This window comes from Scyliorhinus torazame, chromosome 9 (assembly GCF_047496885.1).
Source record: "Scyliorhinus torazame isolate Kashiwa2021f chromosome 9, sScyTor2.1, whole genome shotgun sequence".
Lineage (NCBI taxonomy): Eukaryota > Metazoa > Chordata > Chondrichthyes > Carcharhiniformes > Scyliorhinidae > Scyliorhinus > Scyliorhinus torazame.
The window spans coordinates 182,607,388-182,628,287 of record NC_092715.1 but is presented as its reverse complement, the minus strand read 5'-3'; the positions used below and the strand labels follow the sequence as shown (position 1 = coordinate 182,628,287).

At 44.6% G+C, this 20,900-nt stretch overlaps 1 protein-coding gene across 5 annotated transcripts in view; it reads right to left on the bottom strand.

Moving 5' to 3' along the window:
- dock8 (dedicator of cytokinesis 8) overlaps positions 1–20,900 on the bottom strand; it is a 451,209-nt gene that overhangs the window by 130,605 nt on the left and 299,704 nt on the right. For 3 of the 5 annotated variants that reach the window (XM_072516863.1, XM_072516865.1, XM_072516866.1), the window contains exons 19-21: positions 19,030–19,128; positions 9,438–9,672; positions 3,713–3,877 (exon numbers count right to left, since the gene is read on the bottom strand). In XM_072516863.1, coding sequence (XP_072372964.1) covers positions 3,713–3,877; positions 9,438–9,672; positions 19,030–19,128 — 499 coding nt within the window. The remainder of the gene's footprint in view (positions 1–3,712; positions 3,878–9,437; positions 9,673–19,029; positions 19,129–20,900) is intronic. The other 2 variants (XM_072516864.1, XM_072516867.1) reach the window with 1 other exon arrangement.

Sequence of the window (20,900 nt, the reverse complement as noted above, 5' to 3'; positions counted from 1 at the left end):
GCCCCTGGGCCCTATAAAAGTGAGGGTCCAAGTTCAGATCTCTCTCTCTTCTTCGCCTGCTCGAGACCTTCGCAAGAACAGCAACCGGCAACTGTAAGTTTGAATCCAGCGATCGCTATCCGGTAGAGACACCTAGCCACCGACCTGTAGCAGCCTTTTGAATCCCGCGGGCCAGATCTGATTGGACAAGCCATTCGTTTCCCTGACCTGGTGGGCTCTTCCTAAGTTAAGTATTGGCCAGTAGTGATAGGTTTATTATATAGATAGTAGTGTTAGTGTATTAATATTGCTTGTTGTATATAATAAATGACCGTTGTTTTAATCCTTACTAAGCGGTGTGCTGTATTATTAATCATAACCTGAACTTGAACCACGTGGCGGTATCATAAAGATACCTGGCGACTCATGAGCAAAGGTGATGTAATCAGAGCAAATAGACTAAGGTTAAAAAGAGCAACAGCAGAAGGAGGAGGAGGCCTCGGTGGTGGAAGTAAAAGGTAAGTGGGAGGAGGAGTTGGGAGAGGAAACTGAGGAAGGGACGTGGGCAGATGCCCTGGGGAGGGTGAACTCTTCCTCATCGTACGTGAGGCTTAGCCTCATACAGTTTAAGGTGCTGCACAGGGCACACATGACTGGGACAAGGATGAGCCGTTTTTTGGGGGGTGAGGACATGTGTGTTAGGTGCTCAGGGAGCCCAGCAAATCACACCCATATGTTCTGGGCATGCCCAGCGCTGGAGGAATTTTGGAAGGGCGTAGCGAGGACGGTGTCGAGGGTGGTAGGATCCAGGGTCAAAACGGGCTGGGGGCTCGCAATATTTGGGGTGGCAGAGGAGCCGGGAGTGCAGGAGGCGAAAGAGGCCGGCATTCTGGCCTTTGCGTCCCTGGTAGCCTGGCGAAGGATTCTTCTTCAGTGGAAAGATGCGAGGCCCCCAAGCGTGGAATCCTGGATTAGTGATATGGCAGGGTTCATTAAATTGGAGAGGGTAAAATTTGCCTTGAGAGGGTCGGTACAAGGGTTCTTCAGACGGTGGCAACCGTTCTTAGACTTCCTGGCAGAACGATAGACATTGGTCAATGGCAGCAGCAGCTCCGGGGCAGGGGGGGGGGGGGGGTTTACTTTATTATTGTTTTTGTTATTTACACTGAAGGGTCTGAGGGGGTGTATCTACCTGTTATGTTAAGTCGAGGTGTTAATGTTAATTTATGATTTATGTACGGGGGGGGCGGTATGGGGGGTTGCTTTTCTAGATTGTGTTTGTACTTAACCCTGTTGGGTTCTTTTTTTTCATTTTGTTATTGATATTTTATGAAAACCTTTAATAAAAAATTAAAAAAAAAAAAAATGCTTTGAAAATGAAATGAAAATCAAGATCGCTTATTGTCACAAGTAGGCTTCAAATGAAGTTACTGTGAAAAGCCCCTAGTCGCCACATTCCGGTGCCTGTTCGGGGAGGCTGGTACGGAATTGAACCGTGCTGCTGGCCTGCCTTGGTCTGCTTTCAAAGCCAGCGATTTAGCCCTGTGCTAAACCAGCCCCTGGAAGCTGGGTGCATCGGGTTTGACAAAGCACAGAGTATCTGATCTTCGAGTCTGGAGTTACTTGGGCCCCCTGACCACTGGCCCTATATTGTCCTTTCCTTGATATTTGTTGCAAGGGGTTGGAGGTATCGAGCGGTTGAGTCACCCCCACTGGCCGGAGGCCTAGGCTGTGGGATGCTCGAGCACCAGAACGGCAGCATGGTGGAAGTGAAAAAGGTGCTTCGTTCGTTGGAATCCTGAGGTGCGTTTGTTGGTCCTGTCTTGGCATCAGCCTTCTTGAGCAACATAGATGGTGTCATTATCAGGTAATTCTTCTGTAATCCTGTATATTACTCCCATGTGATTATGCTATTGATTATTTATTGTTGTCTTACCCAAGGGTGTGCGAAGCGCGAGCTTGAGGGTGAAAGTTGTCTGCTATCGCAAAAATCATATTGAGTCAATTATGTGAAATGTGGTCTGTGCATAGGTTTACTCCGTTTTGTAATTATGTGTTTTAATCCTTATGGTTATGGGGACCGGTTTAGCTGGATGGCTGGTTTGTGATGCAGAATGAAGCCAACAGCGTGGGTTCAATTCCTGTACCGGCTGAGGTTGTTCATGAAGACCCCACCTTCTCAACCTTGCCCCTCACCTGGGGTGTGGTGAGCTCAGGTTAAATCATCACCAGTCAGCTTTCACCTTTGAGTGGGAAAGCAGCCTATGGTCATTGGGACGATGGCGACTTTACCTCACCTTACTTTATGGGAGCGGAGTGCTTATTTTGACACCCCTTATCTCATTTACAATGAAGACAAGTGATGAGTGGATGGTGGGATGGAGTTGTACTAGAGGGCTAGTTCAGTCCTCACTGAGATTCAGGACAGCCCCCCAATTAGCGCTCACCGTTTTTTTGTTGTGTTGAATTGAAGAATCTGTGCCTCTCTCAATTGATGGCCTGGGCAGATTATCCTATTGCTGTCCTTGTGGTCAGGACACTATTTTATTTGACCAAGCAGTTTTTACTCTTCCTCATTTGAGCGTTTTTCCTTTCAGTGTCCTTTTTTCTTTTTCTCTTCATCTGGGTGAACAGTGTGCTGTTATAAATCCTGGTTTGAGGGCAGCACGGTGGCGCAGTGGGTTAGCACTGCGGCCTCACGACACCAAGGTCCCAGGTTCGATCCCGGCTCTGGGTCACTGTCTGTGTGGAGTTTACATGTGTTTGCGTGTGTTTCTCCCCGTGTTTGCGTGTGTTTCGCCCCCACAGCCCAAAAATGTGCAAGCTAGGTGGATTGGCCACTCTAAATTGCCCCTTAATTGGAAAAAATGAATTGGGTACTCTAAAAAAATAAAAAAGTAAATCCTGGTTTGGTTCGTTGGTCCATGGGGATTTTCCCTTATTGTACCGGGAGAAGGGAGTTGGCCTCCCCACTCCCAGGGAACCCAATTATTGGGTGTCTTAACAATTCTTCTTCTCTTGGTGATGGGTCCTGCCCGGTTGGGCTGCCGTAATCCTTTCTTTTAGTAGCAGTGGGGTAGGTGCATTGCCCTGGGTGTGGATGAGGAGACACAGGAGCGGCTGGGGTATATACATTTTGGGGTGTGCTGGAGGTCCTAAGGTTTTTGATATTTGTGTGTCGGACTGTGCTGGGCTAGGCCAGGTACAAGGGCGAGGGGAAAGAGATGTAAAGTTTTGGGCAAAAATGCCAGGGGAATGTGAGGAAGAACTTTGTTTACACATCGTAATGACCTGGAACTTGCTGTCCACAAGTGTTGTGGAAGCAGTAAAAATCAATAACGTCAAAAGGAAATTGGATGGACACTTGGAGGAAATAAACTTGCTGGGTTACGGGGATCAAGTGGGGCAGTGGAACTGACTGGATTACTCTTCAGGGAGCCAAAATGGATTTGATTAGTCGAATGGTTTTCTCCTGCGCTGTAAATTAATCTATGATTCCAAGTGTGGATTGAGCTTTTCAGCTTCTAATGCTTAAAAAATAATTTTCCAAGAGAGTGCAATAAAAATAACTTAGTTGTCGTGTTCTCAGGCCTGGGCCATCCATTTGAAGGTCCTCAACAAAACCTCGACTGACAGGGGGATGAAAATCATCCCTGGATGTGATGCATCATGGAGTGCTGCAATGAATGTCTACTCTAATAGCTTCTAACACAGAGAATAAACCAACACTTACCTCCTCTAGCTATCTCTTTCTGAAATTCTGGCAGGCGAAAAACATAATGGACATAAGACATCAGTAGGCAATTGCGCCCATGTTGATCCTTGCTGAGGTCAGGACTATTATGAAGGCTGTTTACTATCGACACAACTGACTCAAATGTGAATTGGGCAAGATTGGCTGAAAATTAACAATACAGGAGTGTTAGAGTCAATGTGATATGACAATTGTAACTGCTGTAATTTTCCATTCCCCAAACACACAGGCACAAAAAACAGATCTGTAGAACTGTCAAATATTGATACGATGGTAAAATCCAGGATGCTGGGTACTTTCTAAGACTGAGGCAGCAACACCCAATTCCAGATAAGCCTCCTAAAAATAGGTAGTAAAATGTTGTGCAATTGCCTTTTTGCAATAATTTAAACTATGTCAATAATTATTAGTCAATAAAATCTAAACTTTTAAAACATAAAGGATTTAAATCTGTAATTGTAAAGCAAGAGGAAAATTATTGTAATAATCAAACCAAAATACCATGGATGCTGGAAATCTGAAATCATAGAATTCCCACAGTGCAGAAGGAGGCTATTCGGCCCATCGGGTCTGCACCAACCCTCCGGAAGAGCCCTCTACCTAGGCTCATTCCCCCGCCTTATCCCCATAATCCCTCGACCCCACCTAACCTTTGGACACTAAGAGACAATTTTAGCATGGCCAATCCACCTAACCCACACATCTTTGGATGTACAATAAAAACAAAGAATGCAAGAAAAATTCAGCAGGTCTGGCAGCATCTGGGAGAGAGAAAAAGGGTTAACATTTCGAGTCCACATTATCCTTCTTCAGACCCTAAGAGAGCCACACGTAAATAATTAATAAAAAGGGCAGCACGGTGGCAGCACTGCAGTCTCACAGTGCTGAGGTACTCTAAATTTAAGAACAAAATTAATAAAAGATCAACTAAACTTGTTAAAGAGCCTATTGACCCATGCCATAATACAGTTGGCATAGGCAGGCAGGAGTGGGAATTCTGTTTTTTAAGGTCTAGGTGAAAAAGAACGAGAAGGAAGGCTATCATCTCCCCCTCCCCTCCAAAAAAACGGTCCCTCGTTGTTTCCTGGCACCCATCTCCTTTGCTGGGCTCCTGCCTGCCCTAAAACCCCAGGACTTACCTTTCAGGGGATAACTATGATCTATCATGAAGGGTGGCAGAGTGACAGTGGTTAGCCCTGCTGCCGCATAGCTCCAGGGACCTTGGGTCCCTCTTCGCGTGGAGTTTGCACGTTCCTCCTGTGTCTGCGTGGGTTTCCTCTGGATGCTTAAAATTCTTCCCACAGCCCAGATTAGATGGATTGGCCTTGCTAAATTGACCCTTAGCGTCCAAAGATATGCAGGTTAGGTGAAGTTATGGGGATAGGACAGGGAAGTGGGCCGAGGTAGGCTGCACTTTCAGAGGGTCAATGCAGACTTGGTGGGCCAAATGGCCTCCTGCCAGAAGGAATTGTGTGGATTCTTCATGTTCCTTCCTGCAGTCCCGGCAAGGCCCTTGTCCTGCAGGGACCTGCAGGGATCAGCAGGGCCCACTACTGAGCTCTGACCCTTACTGATTGGCTGATGTCCCACTCTCATCCACTTTAGTCGACCCTCAGTGAGTTATGGTTGTGGGGCTGGCTTCCTCCAGTGTGTCGGCTTCTGGCCCACTTTCCTTCCTGCAGCCGATGGTGGTCTGTCATTAGTTACATTTGTCATTGCATGTTTAGCTGTGTGGCAGATTGCTAAAAGCGCAAGCTGATAAAATTGCAGTGAGGGAAACCTGGAACATGAGAAAACAGCGCAAGCATCCCCTTGACCAATCAGATTGATAGATTATGAAATTAACAGTGCAAGGACAGGGAAAGAATTGCCAATTAGAGTTGGTGAATTTGATGTCAAGTCAGGCATAGAAAAAGAAATAAAGAAGGAAAGAAGGATTTGCTTAATAAAGACCGGATCAAGGAGAAGAAGGAGGCCAATGAGAAAATGTAAAATAAAATAATGTTTTATCTTAAATATCCAAAAAATAAAACATGAAGGAGACTCCATACATAAAAGTTCATTTTATATATGTACATGCTAGTGCCGGAGAAGCTCAGTATAATTGACACTTACTATATCATTAAGAGTATACATAGACGTGAATAGACAAGATTTAATTGTCTACAGCAAGTTTAGTTTGTATTTACCACATATATTCAGCAACCCCACACTGCTCATTGGTGAGTCAGGCAGTGAGATTCACAAAGCTAATGGTGTAGTGGCGAATCTTTGATAGCAATGTTTGGATTTTTTAGTTCAACCTCGCATTTGCCCTTACCAGAAGTTGCTATCCCATTTGTGCATAAATAAAGTTGAGCACCATTTTGACAAGAAAATCTGTGCGAAGCATTTCAGGATAAGACTGACAAGAAACATTGTGCCAAATTTTATTTTCTCGGTGGAGTGAGGGACATGGAATTGTCCCTGCTTGTTCAATCAAAACATAGAAACTAGAAGCAGAAATAGGCCATTCAGCCTGTCGAGCCTGTTCCGCCATTTGATATGATCAAGATTGATCCTCTATCTCAATGCCACATTCCTGCTTTCTCCCCATACCCCTTGATGCCATTAAAATTAAAATAAAATCTATCTGTTTCTTGAATACATTCAGTGACTTGGCCTTACAGCCTTCTATGGTAAATAATTGCAAAGGTTCACTCGCCTTTGCGTGAAGAACTTTTTCCTGACCTCCGTCTTAAATGGTCTACCTCATATCCTCAGACTGTTCCCCATGGTTCTAGATTCCCCCAATCAGGGAAAACGTCCTCCTTGCATCTAGTCTGTCCAGGCCTCTTTGAATTTATACATTTCAAACAGATCTCCTCTCATCCTTCTAAATTCTAGTGAATACGGGCCAAGTTGAATCAAACTCTTCTCATACGATAGTCCCGCCAACCCTGGTATAAGCCTAGTGAACCTCCACTGCATTTCCTCTTTAGAGAATATATCCTTTCATAGGTAGGGAGACGTCAGGTGGCCAATTTGTCGCTGTCCAGTAGGAAAGAGGCCAATTAAATGTGCAAAGGGTGGATTCCGCACCCAATCAGCACTGTAGGCCAGGAGGTCATGGGGCAGAAGGATACTGGTGCAAAAAGGAAATTGGGTCATGGCAAGAATTGTACAGGCCCCCTGCTCTCAGAATCTGTCCTTATTTTGAATTGAAGGCACAAAAAAGGTAAAAGATGTCATTCAAAAACATACAGATGCTGCCACCTTCTTCAGCAGAACTTGCTGCTACATTCAACCACAGTCTCAGTGGCAGGCCTTTCCTATTGCTCTTATGATGTATTGTTATAGCTGGACGTAAAAGATGCTCAAACATTTTCTCGCAGCAGACAATTGGGCCCGCTGGTCTTTCGTAATTTGGGAGACTGGCATGATGATGTCATATTACTATCGCAATGCCATCACATCAAATGTTTTGCCAGCATTGGGGAGCCAGCATGCTCGATTTGGGAATGGAAAATCTAGTCCATTATCAAAAATGTCCAGAATTAGGGGCGACATTCTCCGATCCCCCGCCGGGTCGGAGAATCGCCGGGGGCTGGCGTGAATCCCGCCCCCGCCGGTTGCCGAGGTTTCCGGCACCGGAGATTCAGCGGGGGCGGGAATCGCGCCGCACCGGTTGGCGGGCCCCCCCGCTCGATTCTCCGGCCCGGATGGGCTGAAGTCCCGCTGATAAATTGCCTGTCCCGCCGGCGTAAATTGAACCACCTACCTTACCGGCGGGACAAGGTGGCGCGGGCGGGCTCCGGGGTCCTGGTGGGGGCGCGGGGCGATCTGGCCCCGGGGGGTGCCCCCACGGTGGCCTGGCCCGCGATCGGGGCCCACCGATCCGTGGGCGGGCCTGTGCCGTGGGGGCACTCTTTCCCTTCTGCCTCCGCCACGGTCTCCACCATGGCGGAGGCGGAAGAGACTCCCTCCACTGCGCATGCGTGGGAAACTGTCAGCGGCCGCTGACGCTCCCGCGCATGCGCCGCCCCATGATGTCATTTCCGCGCCAGTTGGCGGTGCGGAAATTCCTCCGGCGCCGACCTAGCCCCTCAATGTTGGGGCTCGACCCCCAAAGGTGCGGAGCATTCCGCACCTTTGGGGCGGCGCGATGCCAGTCTGTTTGGCACCGTTTTGGGCGCCAGTCGGCGGACATCGCGCCATTTCCGGAGAATTTCGCCCGGGATCCTGGTTGAATCCTGATGACTTTGCTGGATAAATCGGAGGGTAACTAAACTGCTGAGGCACAGAGACCAAGAGACCCAAGGGTTTATCTGTCATTTGTACCAAGTTAAAAGATATTGCCCGAGGGGTTATAGGAACACTAAAATTAACCTCAGTGTCCAGGAATTGAGAATATGGAGACACATCACTCATGAAATAAGTAGTGAATGAGTATCTGGACCATCAATTCATGTTCGATTTTCTAAAATAATTCTGAAGATTTTAAAAATTGTTATTAGCAATTTTCAAATTGACAGTACAAGTCATTTCCTACAGTCACTTTCTATAGGAGAAGAAAGATAAGTTGAGAAAACTGGGAGGAAGAGAGCAATTTAAAAAAAGAATAGTGGGGAACTAATGTGAAATTCTGGTTTGATGTAATCAATTCCCAATGAGGCATCTTGCAAAAGCTTCAGTGCAGACAATTCCTTCAATTAATAACTAATTAAAATGGATTTTAACTCTTGAGTATGTTTAAAGGAAATACCACCTTAGGCTGAAAATAAAATCATTATTTTAAATGAGAAATCTATCTTCTTCATCTTCATAATTGTGTGGTTAATTGGCCAGCCATGTTGATGGGTTGATGTCATTGAATTTGGTCCAATAAAATCCCATCATACTTAATGCAGGAGGTTGGCTCATTCATCTACTAATCACTGGCAAACAACAACAATAACTTGCATTTATAAAGCGCCTGTTAATGCAGTAAAATGTCTCAAGGCACTTCATGGAACCATTCTCAAACAGGATTTGGCACTGAGCTACAGAAGGAGGTGTGAGGGGTCAAGTGATCAAAAGCTTGGTTAGAGCAAAATTGTAAGCAGTATCGCAAAGGAGGGTACACAAGTAGAGAACCATTGAAATGTAGAGAAGGGATTTCAAAGTTTAGGTTAGCGGGGCGGCTAAAAGCAGAGGCGCCACTGGCGCCATCAAATAGGGGATACCCAAGAGGCCAGAATTGGAGGAATGCAAATGGTCTCATGAAGATTGCAGGGTTAGAGGAGATAGCAGAAGTCGGGAAGTGTGAGGAAGTGGAGGAATTTGAAAACAAGGATGAGAATTCATAAAACAATAAGATTGTTTGCTTTCAGATTGTTATTATTTATTTATGTTTTAAATTTAAAGTGCCCAATTTTTTACTTTCCAATTAAGGGGCAATTTTGTGTGGCCAATCCACCTATCCTACACATCTTTGGGTTTGTGGGGGTGAGACCCACGTAGACACTGGGAGAATGTGCAAACTCCACATGGACAATAACCTGGGGCCGGTATTGGACCCGGGTCCCCGGCGCCATGAGGTAGCAGTGCTAACCACTCCACCACCATTCAGACTGTTAACTCTTCTTCAATTTTATACCTCTGGGCCATTATCACCCAAGCCAAATGTCAATCAATCAGATTGGAAATTATGATAATATCAGTGGTGTTTCCCTTGTCAACTTACCGGTCTGGCCTGCGACGACAATAGGCTGTATCGTCAGTTGAAAGAGCTTATCCATGACCTGGTGTAGAAACAGTACCAATGGTTCAAGTCGAGCTGAAGGCAGTGAGATTATACTCAATTTCAGCTCATGCTCCAGGTCATTTTCTGTTATCTTCTGGTCTAGAATCCAAAATGGAAATGTCACCTGTCCTTCCAGAGTGTGGCATAAAGCGAAGAATTTATCCAGGTGGTTGTCCTGTGTCAAAGAAATAGAATTCTTTTAAGTGCTATAATCAATCCTTTTAGTTGCACCGCATTGGTGCCCATTTTTGTGAAATGTAATTATTAAAAAATCATTCAAATCTAAATTGTCCCTTTTGTTTCTAATGTTCAATTCTATGGAAAAATATATGACATAATGGCAGAATTTGATTTTGATTTGGTTGTATGGTTCAAGATTAGGCAGTATGTGCCATTTATTTATTACTTCTGGAAACTAGTCTAGAAGTTGATTGTCAAACAACCACTGACTGTTTATAAACATGGGCTTTGGTATTAATTCTCTGCCCTGTCCAGCAACAAAGGGTCCTGGGAGTGGGGCAGGAAGGTGGCGGTTTAACTGTCCAATGCGCAGGTCCTGACACCTAGCTGTTGCAAATGCATCTTTTGCTGTTGTAATGTGAGCAGATATTGTTACATCCACTGTAAAGAGATGGAACCCATCACTCATATATCTCTTAGGGCTCCCACAGTACAATTAAGATTTAAAATTCACTGCGGCTGTGCAGGAATTCCCAGGAGTTGCGGAACTTGTTTCTGAAAGGGAGGTGTTAACTGTAGCTTCACAAGCTATGTATCCTTGCCAGCACTCCTTTTGGGTTGCAAGAAGCCCTCACGGAAGCCTTCAATTTTGTACGCCCTAATCGCAACCTCATCTTTCATCCTCCTAATCACTGACCTCTCAGCCCAATGTCCTTTTGCTCTCTTGGACTTTGCAACACTGGGGGCTGTTTCCAGTCTCCCTGCACCTTCCCTGCCTCCCTCAGTTTGACTAAACATCAATGCCTGGAATTTCTATGGCATTTTCCCAGTGAGGGGTAGTAGAACCCCCTGGATAAATTATGTTGTTAGCTAAAAATAACCAATTCCACCATATCTGCAGGGCTTCTGCCAATCTTCTATTGAAATTGCAGTGAAGACACTAATTTGTGACAGATATCAAAAATTGAAATTCAGCAGAGTATGACAGCAATAGTTATCATGCTCACATTAAATTCCTATGGCTTTTACCTTAGCAAGCTTGTTGATATGTTTATGTAAAAATGGTGAACGACTTTATCAAAATTCCACAACAGAAAGTTACATGAACCTGCTAATCAAGGCACCAAAAATGTGCTCAGTGGAATTTCACATCTCCCAACTCATGTATTATAGGCATAGAAAAATAAGATATGTGTGTGTATGTATTGCACAGTAATATATCACATTGGTGTAAATTTTTAATTATCGCAGTACAGGTAGGTGTGAAAAACACAACTATATTAATAAAACACTGAAATCGTTCTACATTCTTTTCAGACACTTCAAATTTACACCCTTAATAATAATAATCACTTATTGTCACAAGTAGGCTTCAATGAAGTTACTGTGAAAAGCCCCGAATCGCCACATTCCGGCACCTGTTCGGGGAGGCCAGTACGGGAATTGAACTCACGCTGCTGGCATTGTTCTGCATTGCAAGCCAGCTACTTAGCCCACTGTGCTAAAGCTTGCCTATTAAATACTGGACAGAAAAACAAACAACTCCACTAATGTAAATGATAACTTAAAGTAATAGGCACTTTGCCATAGAAATCCCTGCAATGCAGAAGGAGGCCATTGGGGCCTCCATCGAGTCTGCACCGACCCTCTGAAAGAGCACCTTACCTAGGCCCACTCCCCCAGCCTATCCCCGCAACCCCAGCTAACCTGCACGTCTTTGGACACTAAGGGACAGATTTAGCACGGCCAATCCACCGAACCCACACCTCTGTGGACTGTTGAAGGAAACCGGAGCACCTGGAGGAAACACATGAAGACACGGGGAGAACGTGGAAACTCTACACAGACAACTGCCCAAGGTTGAAAATTCTGAAAAACGCGAAGACATCTGGCAGGAAAAGGGCGCAGTCAGATTCGGCAGAGGTGGAGCCGCCTTTTCAATATGGCGACTTGACCCTCGAGTGGTCTCTTGACCCGGCGTTTGCTGAGGTGCTGAAAACATTATCCGAGCAATAGGTCAGGAACAAGGCTTGCAGACACAGAATTGGAGTGCCCATGAGATCGAGCTACTGAATACTAACAAGATGCTTGATGAAACGGAGGAAAGAATCCTGAACATTGAAATTGTTGCTTCCTCAGCTGAAGCTCGTGTTCAATCCTCGGAAAACCAGTTAGGTGACATGTCAGAAATCCTGGAAGATTTGGAGAATTGAGGCTGTAGAAAGAATATCCGGGTCGTTGATTTTCTAGAAGTAGTGGAGGGTAAGGCTCCTGATAAGTTCTTTGAGAACTGGCTGCCACATTTTCTTAAGCTGGTTGTGAAATTAGAAAAGGTGCACCATAGCCTGTCGTTGAAGCCAAGGAACAACCAAAATCCAAGGCCTATAATCATTCGTTTCCACAATTTTAAAGATCAACAGATGGACCTGGAGATGGCGAGGCATGGCATGACCTGACTCCATGAAGGGGCGAGAATTTTGTTTTACCAGGATTTTTTGGCAGCGAAGCAGTTGAAGTTTCGAGACTTCGATGAAGTTCGAAGGCAACTCAAGGCAGTTGGAATGAATTATGCCCTGCATTATCCTGCGACCATGAGAGTGATATCCGATGACTTTGATGATCCGGACTTCCGGTGGTGTCATGTAGAGAGCAGTCGCACACAAGGTGGCTCCCGCCAGAGTACCTTGCTTTTGGACCTTTTCGTCCCAGTTTTCTGTGATGGTTTGAGGAGGTACTTTGTTAGTCTGATGGCATAAGATTCCCAAGTGAAAGGAATGCTTGATAAACATAAAACCAGGCAGCAGAAAGGCAAAGATTCAACGTTGGGACTTGGGTACGTCGAAAGCTACGCCTGCTGAGAAAATGGCGGACGCTTCTGCTGGGTGTTTGATTCCTCCACTAACTGCTAGGATGCTTACAGGCGGCATGGCAGGGGAATTGTAGCTGTTGTGGGATGTCTGTTTGTGAGTGGGAATGTGATATTTGGGATTTGTTGGGGTGTCTGTTGGGCATTTTGGAGTTTGCGCTTGTATTTTTACCGATGGTTTGTGGCATGGGTATTATTTCTCTTTGGTTTTTTAAAATTAACTATTAAAGTTGAATATGGGTGGAGGGCTGGTTGGTGTTATGGTTATTTGTTCTGTTTTTACTCTGAGCAGGGGCTGTCCTGCTAGCTGTATAGTTAGTTCACGGGAGCAGAGTGGTGGGGGCAACTGCAGATCATACTGTAGGCTTTTTCTTTTAAGGATGAGTTTAGGATTTTTGTTTTTTTAAATTTGGGGTTAAGCTGAGGTGGGGGAGGGGTAGGAGCCTTTGTCTGCCTTGTTGCTATTTTTGGTTGATTTGAGTGTGGTATTGATGGGGAGGCAGGTTGGGCGGGGGAGGGGAGTGGGAGGGTTTGTTCTCAGATGGTGACTATAGCCTTTCCTTTGTTATGTTTGGATGGGGACTCTCTGAGTAGATGCTGGACTGCAGCACATGGTGGGGATAGCTGACTCTGGGTCGGGGGAGGGGGGTAGACAGCCCCCTGTTCAGCTGATCACCTGGAATGTAAGATGATTGAACAGCCCAGAAAAAAGATCTAGGATGTTTGTGCACCTTAAGAGATTGAATGCTGATGTGGTGCTTTTGCAGGAGACCCATTTGCGGATTAAGGATAAGACAAGGTTACTGAAGGACAGGGTGGGAGAAGAATTTCATCGGGGTTTGACAGTAGGGCCTGGAGGGGCTGCGGTTTTGGTGAATAATAAGGAAGTATCGTTCTCTGCGGTAAAATTCTTGGTGGATCCAAACGGAACATACGTGATTGTTAGTGTGTTGTTGGTGGGTATTCTAGTGGGTCTAGTTAATTTGTATGCACCAAACTGGGATGGCAAAGGCACTATTAGCCTTTATGGAACAGGTGCGGGGGCAGACCCGGGGTGCTTTTTACATCCGATTGAGAATTACTTTTCTTTTTTCTCTCAAGTGCATCAGGTATACTCTCGGATTGATTTTATTGTGGTGGGTAGGTCTCTCCTTTTTGGGGTGGTGGGGGCAGAGTATTTGGCAGTAGTTATTTTGGATCATTCTCCACATTTTGTGGACTTGATGGTGGGGCCGGGCCCCGCTCAGTGCCCCCTGTGGAGCCTGGATATGATTTTAGTGAAAGACAAGGGATTCTGTGAGAGGGTATCCTCCGCCATTGGGGAGTACATTGATTTTAAAAGGAGTGAGACTATCCTGCCTTCCATGTTGTGAGAGGTTCTAAAGGCAGTCATTGGAGGGAGATAATCTCCTATAAGGCACATAAAGAGGTGGAGAGGCAGAGGTTGGTGGATTCCATCGTGGTGCTGGACCGCCAGTACTCGCTTGCACCAACACCGTAGTTGTTGGCGAGCAGGGAGAAATTGAGATGGGGTTTGGGCTGCTCTTGATGGGCAAGTTGTTGCACCAGCTGCGACGCTCGAGGGGGACATTTTATGAAAATGGGGAGAAGGCCAGTTGCCTGTTAGAGAACCAGCTGAGGTGCCAGGCTGTCTCCCGGGAGATAGTGCAGGTGGAGGTAGGTTGGTCTCCGCCCCAGAAAACGTGAATGAGGCTTTTGAGGCCTTTTACCGCCTACTTTATCAGTTGGAGCCCCTAGAATTTTTGGATGGCTTGTCTATCCCAGTTGTAGAGCTAGAGAGAGAAGAGAGGAGTCCCCGTTGAGCCTGGAGGAGATCACGGAATGCATGGGTTTAATGCAGTTGGATAAGGCTCCGAGCCGGACGGATTACTGATTGAATTTTACAAGAAATCAGCAGGTCAGTTGATCCCAGTGCTGTTAGATATGTTTAATGATTCTTTGTCCTGGAGTGTATTGCCGGTTACATTGGCGCAGTAATCGATCTCTTTGATTTTGAAGAAGGGCAAAGACCTGACAGAGTGTGTGCCATATTGCCCTATTTCGTTACTGAATGCAGACGCTGAGCAATTGCCGAAAGTTTTGGCAAGGTTCTTGGAGCTCTGCTTTCTGGGAGTGATATCAGAGGAACAAACTGGGTTTAAGGGCAGGTAACTTTCGGCCAACATACGGTGACTGTTTCATATCATATTGTCTGCCTCTCAAGTCCCTGAGCCAGAGGTGTTTATATCAATGGATGCTGAAAAGGTGTTTGATAGGGTGGAATGGGAGCATCTGTTCGAAATCCTTGGAAGGTTCGGGATTGGGCCTAGATTTATATCTTGGATCCGTCTTTCGTACAAAACTCCCACTGTGAGTGTTCATACGAATGCCCTTGGCGGGCAGGATCCAGTTGGTAGAAACTAATGTCCTTCCAAGATTTTTATTTTTGTTTCAGTGTCTCCCAGTTTTCCTTCCCAAATCTATTTTTGTGAAGGTGAATAAATTGATTTCTTCCTTTATTTGGGCAAGCAAGACCCCACGGATTCGTAGGACGTTTCTGCAGAGGGAGAGACAGTCTGGGAGCATACTGCTACCTAATTTGTTATTTTACTATTGGGCTGTGAACATTGAGAAAGTACGGGGGTGGCTTAAGGATCCTGATTCCATATGGCGGTGGAGGCAGTCGAGTGATTGTCAGAGTACTAGTTTGAGGGCCTTGGTCACACAGCCCCGCTTCCGTTTCCCCCCGCAACATTTACATCAAGCCCATTGCTGGTGGTCACTCTGAGGATTTGGAGGCAGTTCAGGCTGGGTGTCATGTCAATATTAGCTCCAATCTGCAGAAATCATCGCCGTGTTCCGGCGGTTTTGGACTTGTTTTTTGGGGTCAAGGGGGAAGGAGGGGCTGGAGCAGTTTGGGGAAATGATTATAGAGGGGAGGTTTGCCGGTTTTGAGGATTGGTTGGATAAATTTCAACTTCAGAAGATTAATCTATTTAATTTTTTTGACGTGCGTGACATTTTGCACAAGGAAATTCCTTCCTTCCCCTTTGCACCCTCACCCTGTCTGCTTTCCCCCTGGGAAATTCCCAGGTAAGCGTTTACGCTGTAATTGTCCAGAATTGTCCAGTGTCAACTTCTCCTGGATGATTGTACTGAGAAACATCCCGCAAAGCAATTTAAATTTCTAACTTCAGATGGTTTTGTCAGTGTTGCATCAATGGTTAAAAATTAAACCATTTCTAACTTCAGGGTGACTATTTTCAATACACAGACAGGTGGGCTTCCCCCTCCCCCACTAAGCACCCCCACGTGGTATTCCCTATTCCCAACCCCCCCACACCCGCATGGGTTTCCGCACTGGCCCCCTCAGCTCGACACCCCAGATCCGACTGGACTGGACCACCTTCACCCCCAGCCCTTCCCCAATACCCAGCTGGACCCCCGCACCCCCCCCATGTCCACACCCTAAATCCCATCCACTTACCCTTTCCCTGGCCTATTATTTTCAATGGGACATTTAAACCCACTGCTTTATGACGGCTAGTGCCAAAGAAAGTGCCTCGGGCAGGCAGAATATAATGTTATTGCCAAGGGCCAGGGGGCCATGCCCATGAAATGAGGGTGGGTGTGGGTCTGAAGGGTGGGGGAGTGCAGGGCAGGGAAGTAGGGGCCTCTAGGAGGTTGGAGGGGTGATGGGTGGGGGTCCGAAGAGGGGCGACCTCCAGGGACCCCATAGTGTGGTGTCCTTACTTGGGGGGGGTGCGGTAGTGTCCATGTGTGTGGGGGCTGACATTGCCCATGGGTGGAGGGTGACCCACACGCTCACTTGGAATTGGGGCACCCTTTCAAATGGCGGCCCGATCTCGGAGTTCAGCTCCCCAGTGCTAAACACAATTTGAAGTGTCATTGAATACTGGAACTTGCTGGCAGGAATCTCCCTGAAAAATCTGCCACAAATTAACTGAGAAATATTTGGGGAGAATCGCACCCAGGGTCTTTAATTCTGTCTTTCTACATTTTCTTTCCTATTCTGACATTACTTGCTGTTTCACTTTTATGAACACTCTTATCAGCAGAGTGATCTGAAGAAAGCTCTTGGTACCACTTGTTTAGCCAGTGTCCAATGACTTATCTCAATGACTTTGCAGCAATAAATACCAAGGCCCCACGTTTTGTGCAGAGAGCGATAATTCCCTCAAATTTATTCTCCTAACTGCTCAGCCAAAAACAACTTGAAGTGGAATGTTAGATTTAAACTCAACTTGAAGCAGTCCCTCAGACTGACAACATTTTAATTACCTCCTTAGGTTTGCCCAGCCACAAGAGTGCGCAGGTCAAAGTTGCTATTCGAGTGATACTAGAGTATGCACTAGAGAAGTTCACTCTGCCAATCCATATATTTCCAGAATGTTATAAAGATCTGTTATTTAAAATATTACTTTATAATGACAGCGGCAATCAGCTCGCAGAGACAATGGCTAAGGTAAGCTCTGATAGAAACTAGAGATGTCACATGATCCAGCTCGTGTGTAAACAAATACTGGATTTGAACTAAGTCAGAGAGATTGGCACAGGAACAGAAGGGGAAACAGCCTTATCCTATCTATCTTTCTCTGAAACATTTCTCTTCAAGGCCGATTTGTTTGTGATTGAAAACCCACCAGAAGGTCGCATTGCTGCAAACTGGGAGTTCTTAAAGGAGAATTCCAAATCAACACCACTGTCTCGAAGAGAGAAGAATATCACCCAGTCATAACTGCAATATGACTGCTTCAGTGAGTAATCTAAGTACCAGCAGCTGGAAAGTGACCCGCCAGCATAAGGAGAATCCCTGAATATTTTTCCTGCCTTTCCTCATTATTTGGCTAAGTTTTAAGATCTGATACGCTGCAGGATTTTTTTTGCATGCTTCAAGTGCGGTTTGTGTGTGTGTTTTTGCCCATTAATGGGTAGATGGACATATTTGTACATTTTAAACCTTTTGTTGATAATTTCTGCATCTCTACCCGAGTGATTTTTAACAATAAAAGTAATACTTTACTAATTGACATGAGGCTTATTGCTTAGACTGAGCTACACAAAGTTAAGTATATAGAGATATTACATGGATAGTCATTTGGTGGTACCGAGCCTGAGTATTGATCAACAAATACATTTTTGGTTGAAGCTTTTATTCTTGCACTTATCAAAACATTTGCAAGAATATAATGTAAAGGAAATTAAAAAATTTATACTGTATGAGAAGAGTGCTGATTGCTTGACAAATGGACTCTGATTGATAGGCACCAGTTGATTGGAAAATGCACCAGTTGATGGTGACTGACAGTGAACTGCCAAGCATTGTCTGAAATTGAAACCAGGCAGGTTGAACCTGATTGGCCAAGACATAGCTCTGAGGAATGAACCAGAAAATGGTTGTCGCTTATTTAGTTTTGCTGAAACAGATGCAATGCATGTCTATGTTCTTTTTGTCTGCAAAGAACAGGCATCAGTGTATTAATATATGTAGCTCCCAGTACATGCAAACATGTCACCCTGTAAACCCGACTGAGGATCTTAAATTGGCTGTCAGTGTAATTCTTAGGACCTGGAGGGTTATTTAGCAAATGTTGCCCAATCAGGGAATCACATCTAATGTTGGACATTGTGTGTTGCAAGCATGGGCTGGTTGGCTACGGGTCTGTACCTTGCCTGTTGTGAACAACAGAAGAGACATGCTGTTTACTACAATCCGCAAGTCTTTGGGACATACGGCCTACATATCTAGCATTGGCACTGAAATTCATGTACGATATTACTAATTTGTGGAATAACCAGAACGTCTTTTTGGCTTGATGGCCGCACCCTGTTAGTGCCGAATACCACTCGTGTTATTATTGGGTTTTTCAGATACCTTGCCCTTCCAGGGTAACTTGAGGTCGACTGGGCACTTTTTAGGGCTGAAAGTGATTGGCTGGCCTGTTCATGAATTTGTGTGATATAGAGCATGAAATGATCAGACCAGAGTAACCATTACCCCCGCGGGATGTCTTTGACATGCCTTATTGCAGCATCAAGCTTTCATGATGGGCAAAAGCTTGAGCCACATTTATGAGGTTGCCAATAAGGCCAAACCTCTAGCACCTGGAATTGCCTTCTCTCTACCAATCAGAGTCCACTGCCAACCAATCAGCATTCCCTTCTCGCACAGTATAAATTTGTTGATTTCCCCTCCATTGTATTCTTGAGAATTCCCTACTAAGTGCAAGATGAAAAGCTTTGACAAAAAAGGTCTCTTTTGTCAGCATTATATAAATATAAAATTATATATTGATATGGAATTGCCAATATCACCTTTTAAATTCAAATTCTGAAATAACTAACCCACGAGTAGAACAAGGAGAGAATGCAATTCACTCCTCCTAACCTGATTATAAGAATAAATTCTGAACAGAACAGCGCTGTGCAGCTCTGCAGAAAAATTAAATGAGTCTGGAGACTTACCTGAGTATGCACAGATGAAACTGCCTGGATCTCAACATTGAACACACCTTTGTGGCCATCTACCCATTTGATTTGTGGATTCTGGTTTGGAATCTTCTGCTTTGAACAAAAAGATGATTATAAAGTGGGAATGCATTTAAAAAGTATATAAAGCACTGCAAATGTATTTGTCAGGCATTGCAGAGCATTTTAAATGTTGCACATATTTTATGGGCCAGGGTTTAGAGAACACCAAAGTGGTTCATGGAATTCACCTGACCCACAACTTTTAATAGATTGTGGTATGGGGAGCACATGGCCCACTCTACAGTGTGGTACAGCAGAAATGGGAAAGTATCTTTTAAAGCAAAACAATGTTTATTCTGTGAACTCAAGTTAAACTTTTTAAAACATACAGTGAACATCTTAGCAACCATTAATTCAAATACAACCCCCAAAGACTACAACACTAAGTAATCCTTTAAGCTTTCCTTTTAACATCCATAAGACTTTTAAAAATTTTTTTTTTAACAGAAGCACATCAGGTTAAAGTCACTACTGAGAGCCGTTATTAGTTTTAAATCACCAAAGGATCGACTTACAGTTTTTAGATTACATAGAGGGAGACTAATACCCTTTCTGACTGTGACTGCAGCTATCCAGCTCTGAAAACGAAACTATAACACACCCTGCAGCAAACAGCCTAAAACGAAAGGAAAACGCTGACAGACAGCCCAGCTCTGACATCACTGCAGTAATAAACACCCATTTCTTAAAGGTACTCTCACTACAGATATTTATATACATACCCATTTATAAACACCCATTTCTTAAAGGTACTCTCACATGACACATGAGAGGGATGAACTTAATCACGAAGAAGATCTCACTTTACTGGTTTGGATATCTTTCATTTTTCCCAGATTTCCTGCTTTTAGTTGTGTGCAGTTGTTTCTGGCAGTCAGATAACAGAAAATGTCACTTTCTTCCCTACTATTTTTCCGCCTGAAAACCCAAATGTATTTGCTGCCTGTCAAATTCACCTACTGAGAAAGGAGAATCTGGAAGATCCCGTCTGGTGGCAATGCAAGTTTTACATTTGTTCCGAATACAAATGGTCTTTGCCCTTGAATATGATATTGTATAGTTGTTTTCACTTTCATCAGTGTAATGAAACAGACTGGTGGAACAGGATTAGGGCAGCATGACATAGGTGAAAGGCAATAATGTTGGAAATGTCAGGCCTGTAAGTACATGGAACCAAATGACTTTCATTATAGGAGCTGATACAAGGCAGTGATGTAACTGTTCACTAAATATTCACTGAATATTTATTGTTGTAATTTAAGCGTTGGTTGATTCAGTACCATTGTGGCTTCAAGTTACTGGTGGATTTTATTTTTAAACAAATGGAGTAATGAAAACTGTGTATAGTGAAGGTTTTAACCAACCCTGTGTTGGAATATAATCAAGGAACTATTGCTACAAAAGAAGTCAATCTGATGAGATTTACATTCTTGTATTTTACCATCAGCCTGCTCTTAGTAGTGGCCATTAGTTTATAAGGATGTCAACATCTTCTGGCAAAACTCCAAAAACACTTATGTATGTACAATCGAATGAATTTGATAATTGCCAATAAGCTATGATACAGATCAGCAGGCAATGCTATTTTGTTTTCCTCCCTCAACTCTCTTCTTTATATAACCTTTTGAGTCTTGCTTTATATCTCAAACTCCCCTACCTTTTTTTCCAGAGCTGGGTGATTATGTGACCCCTGTTTTTGGTGTTTCTGTAATACAAATGACTCTGTAGACCTTTAAAAATGGTAGGTGGAACCCAGATGTTGAGGTTCTGCCACCATTTCCAACATGTTCAATTTTTGACAGCAG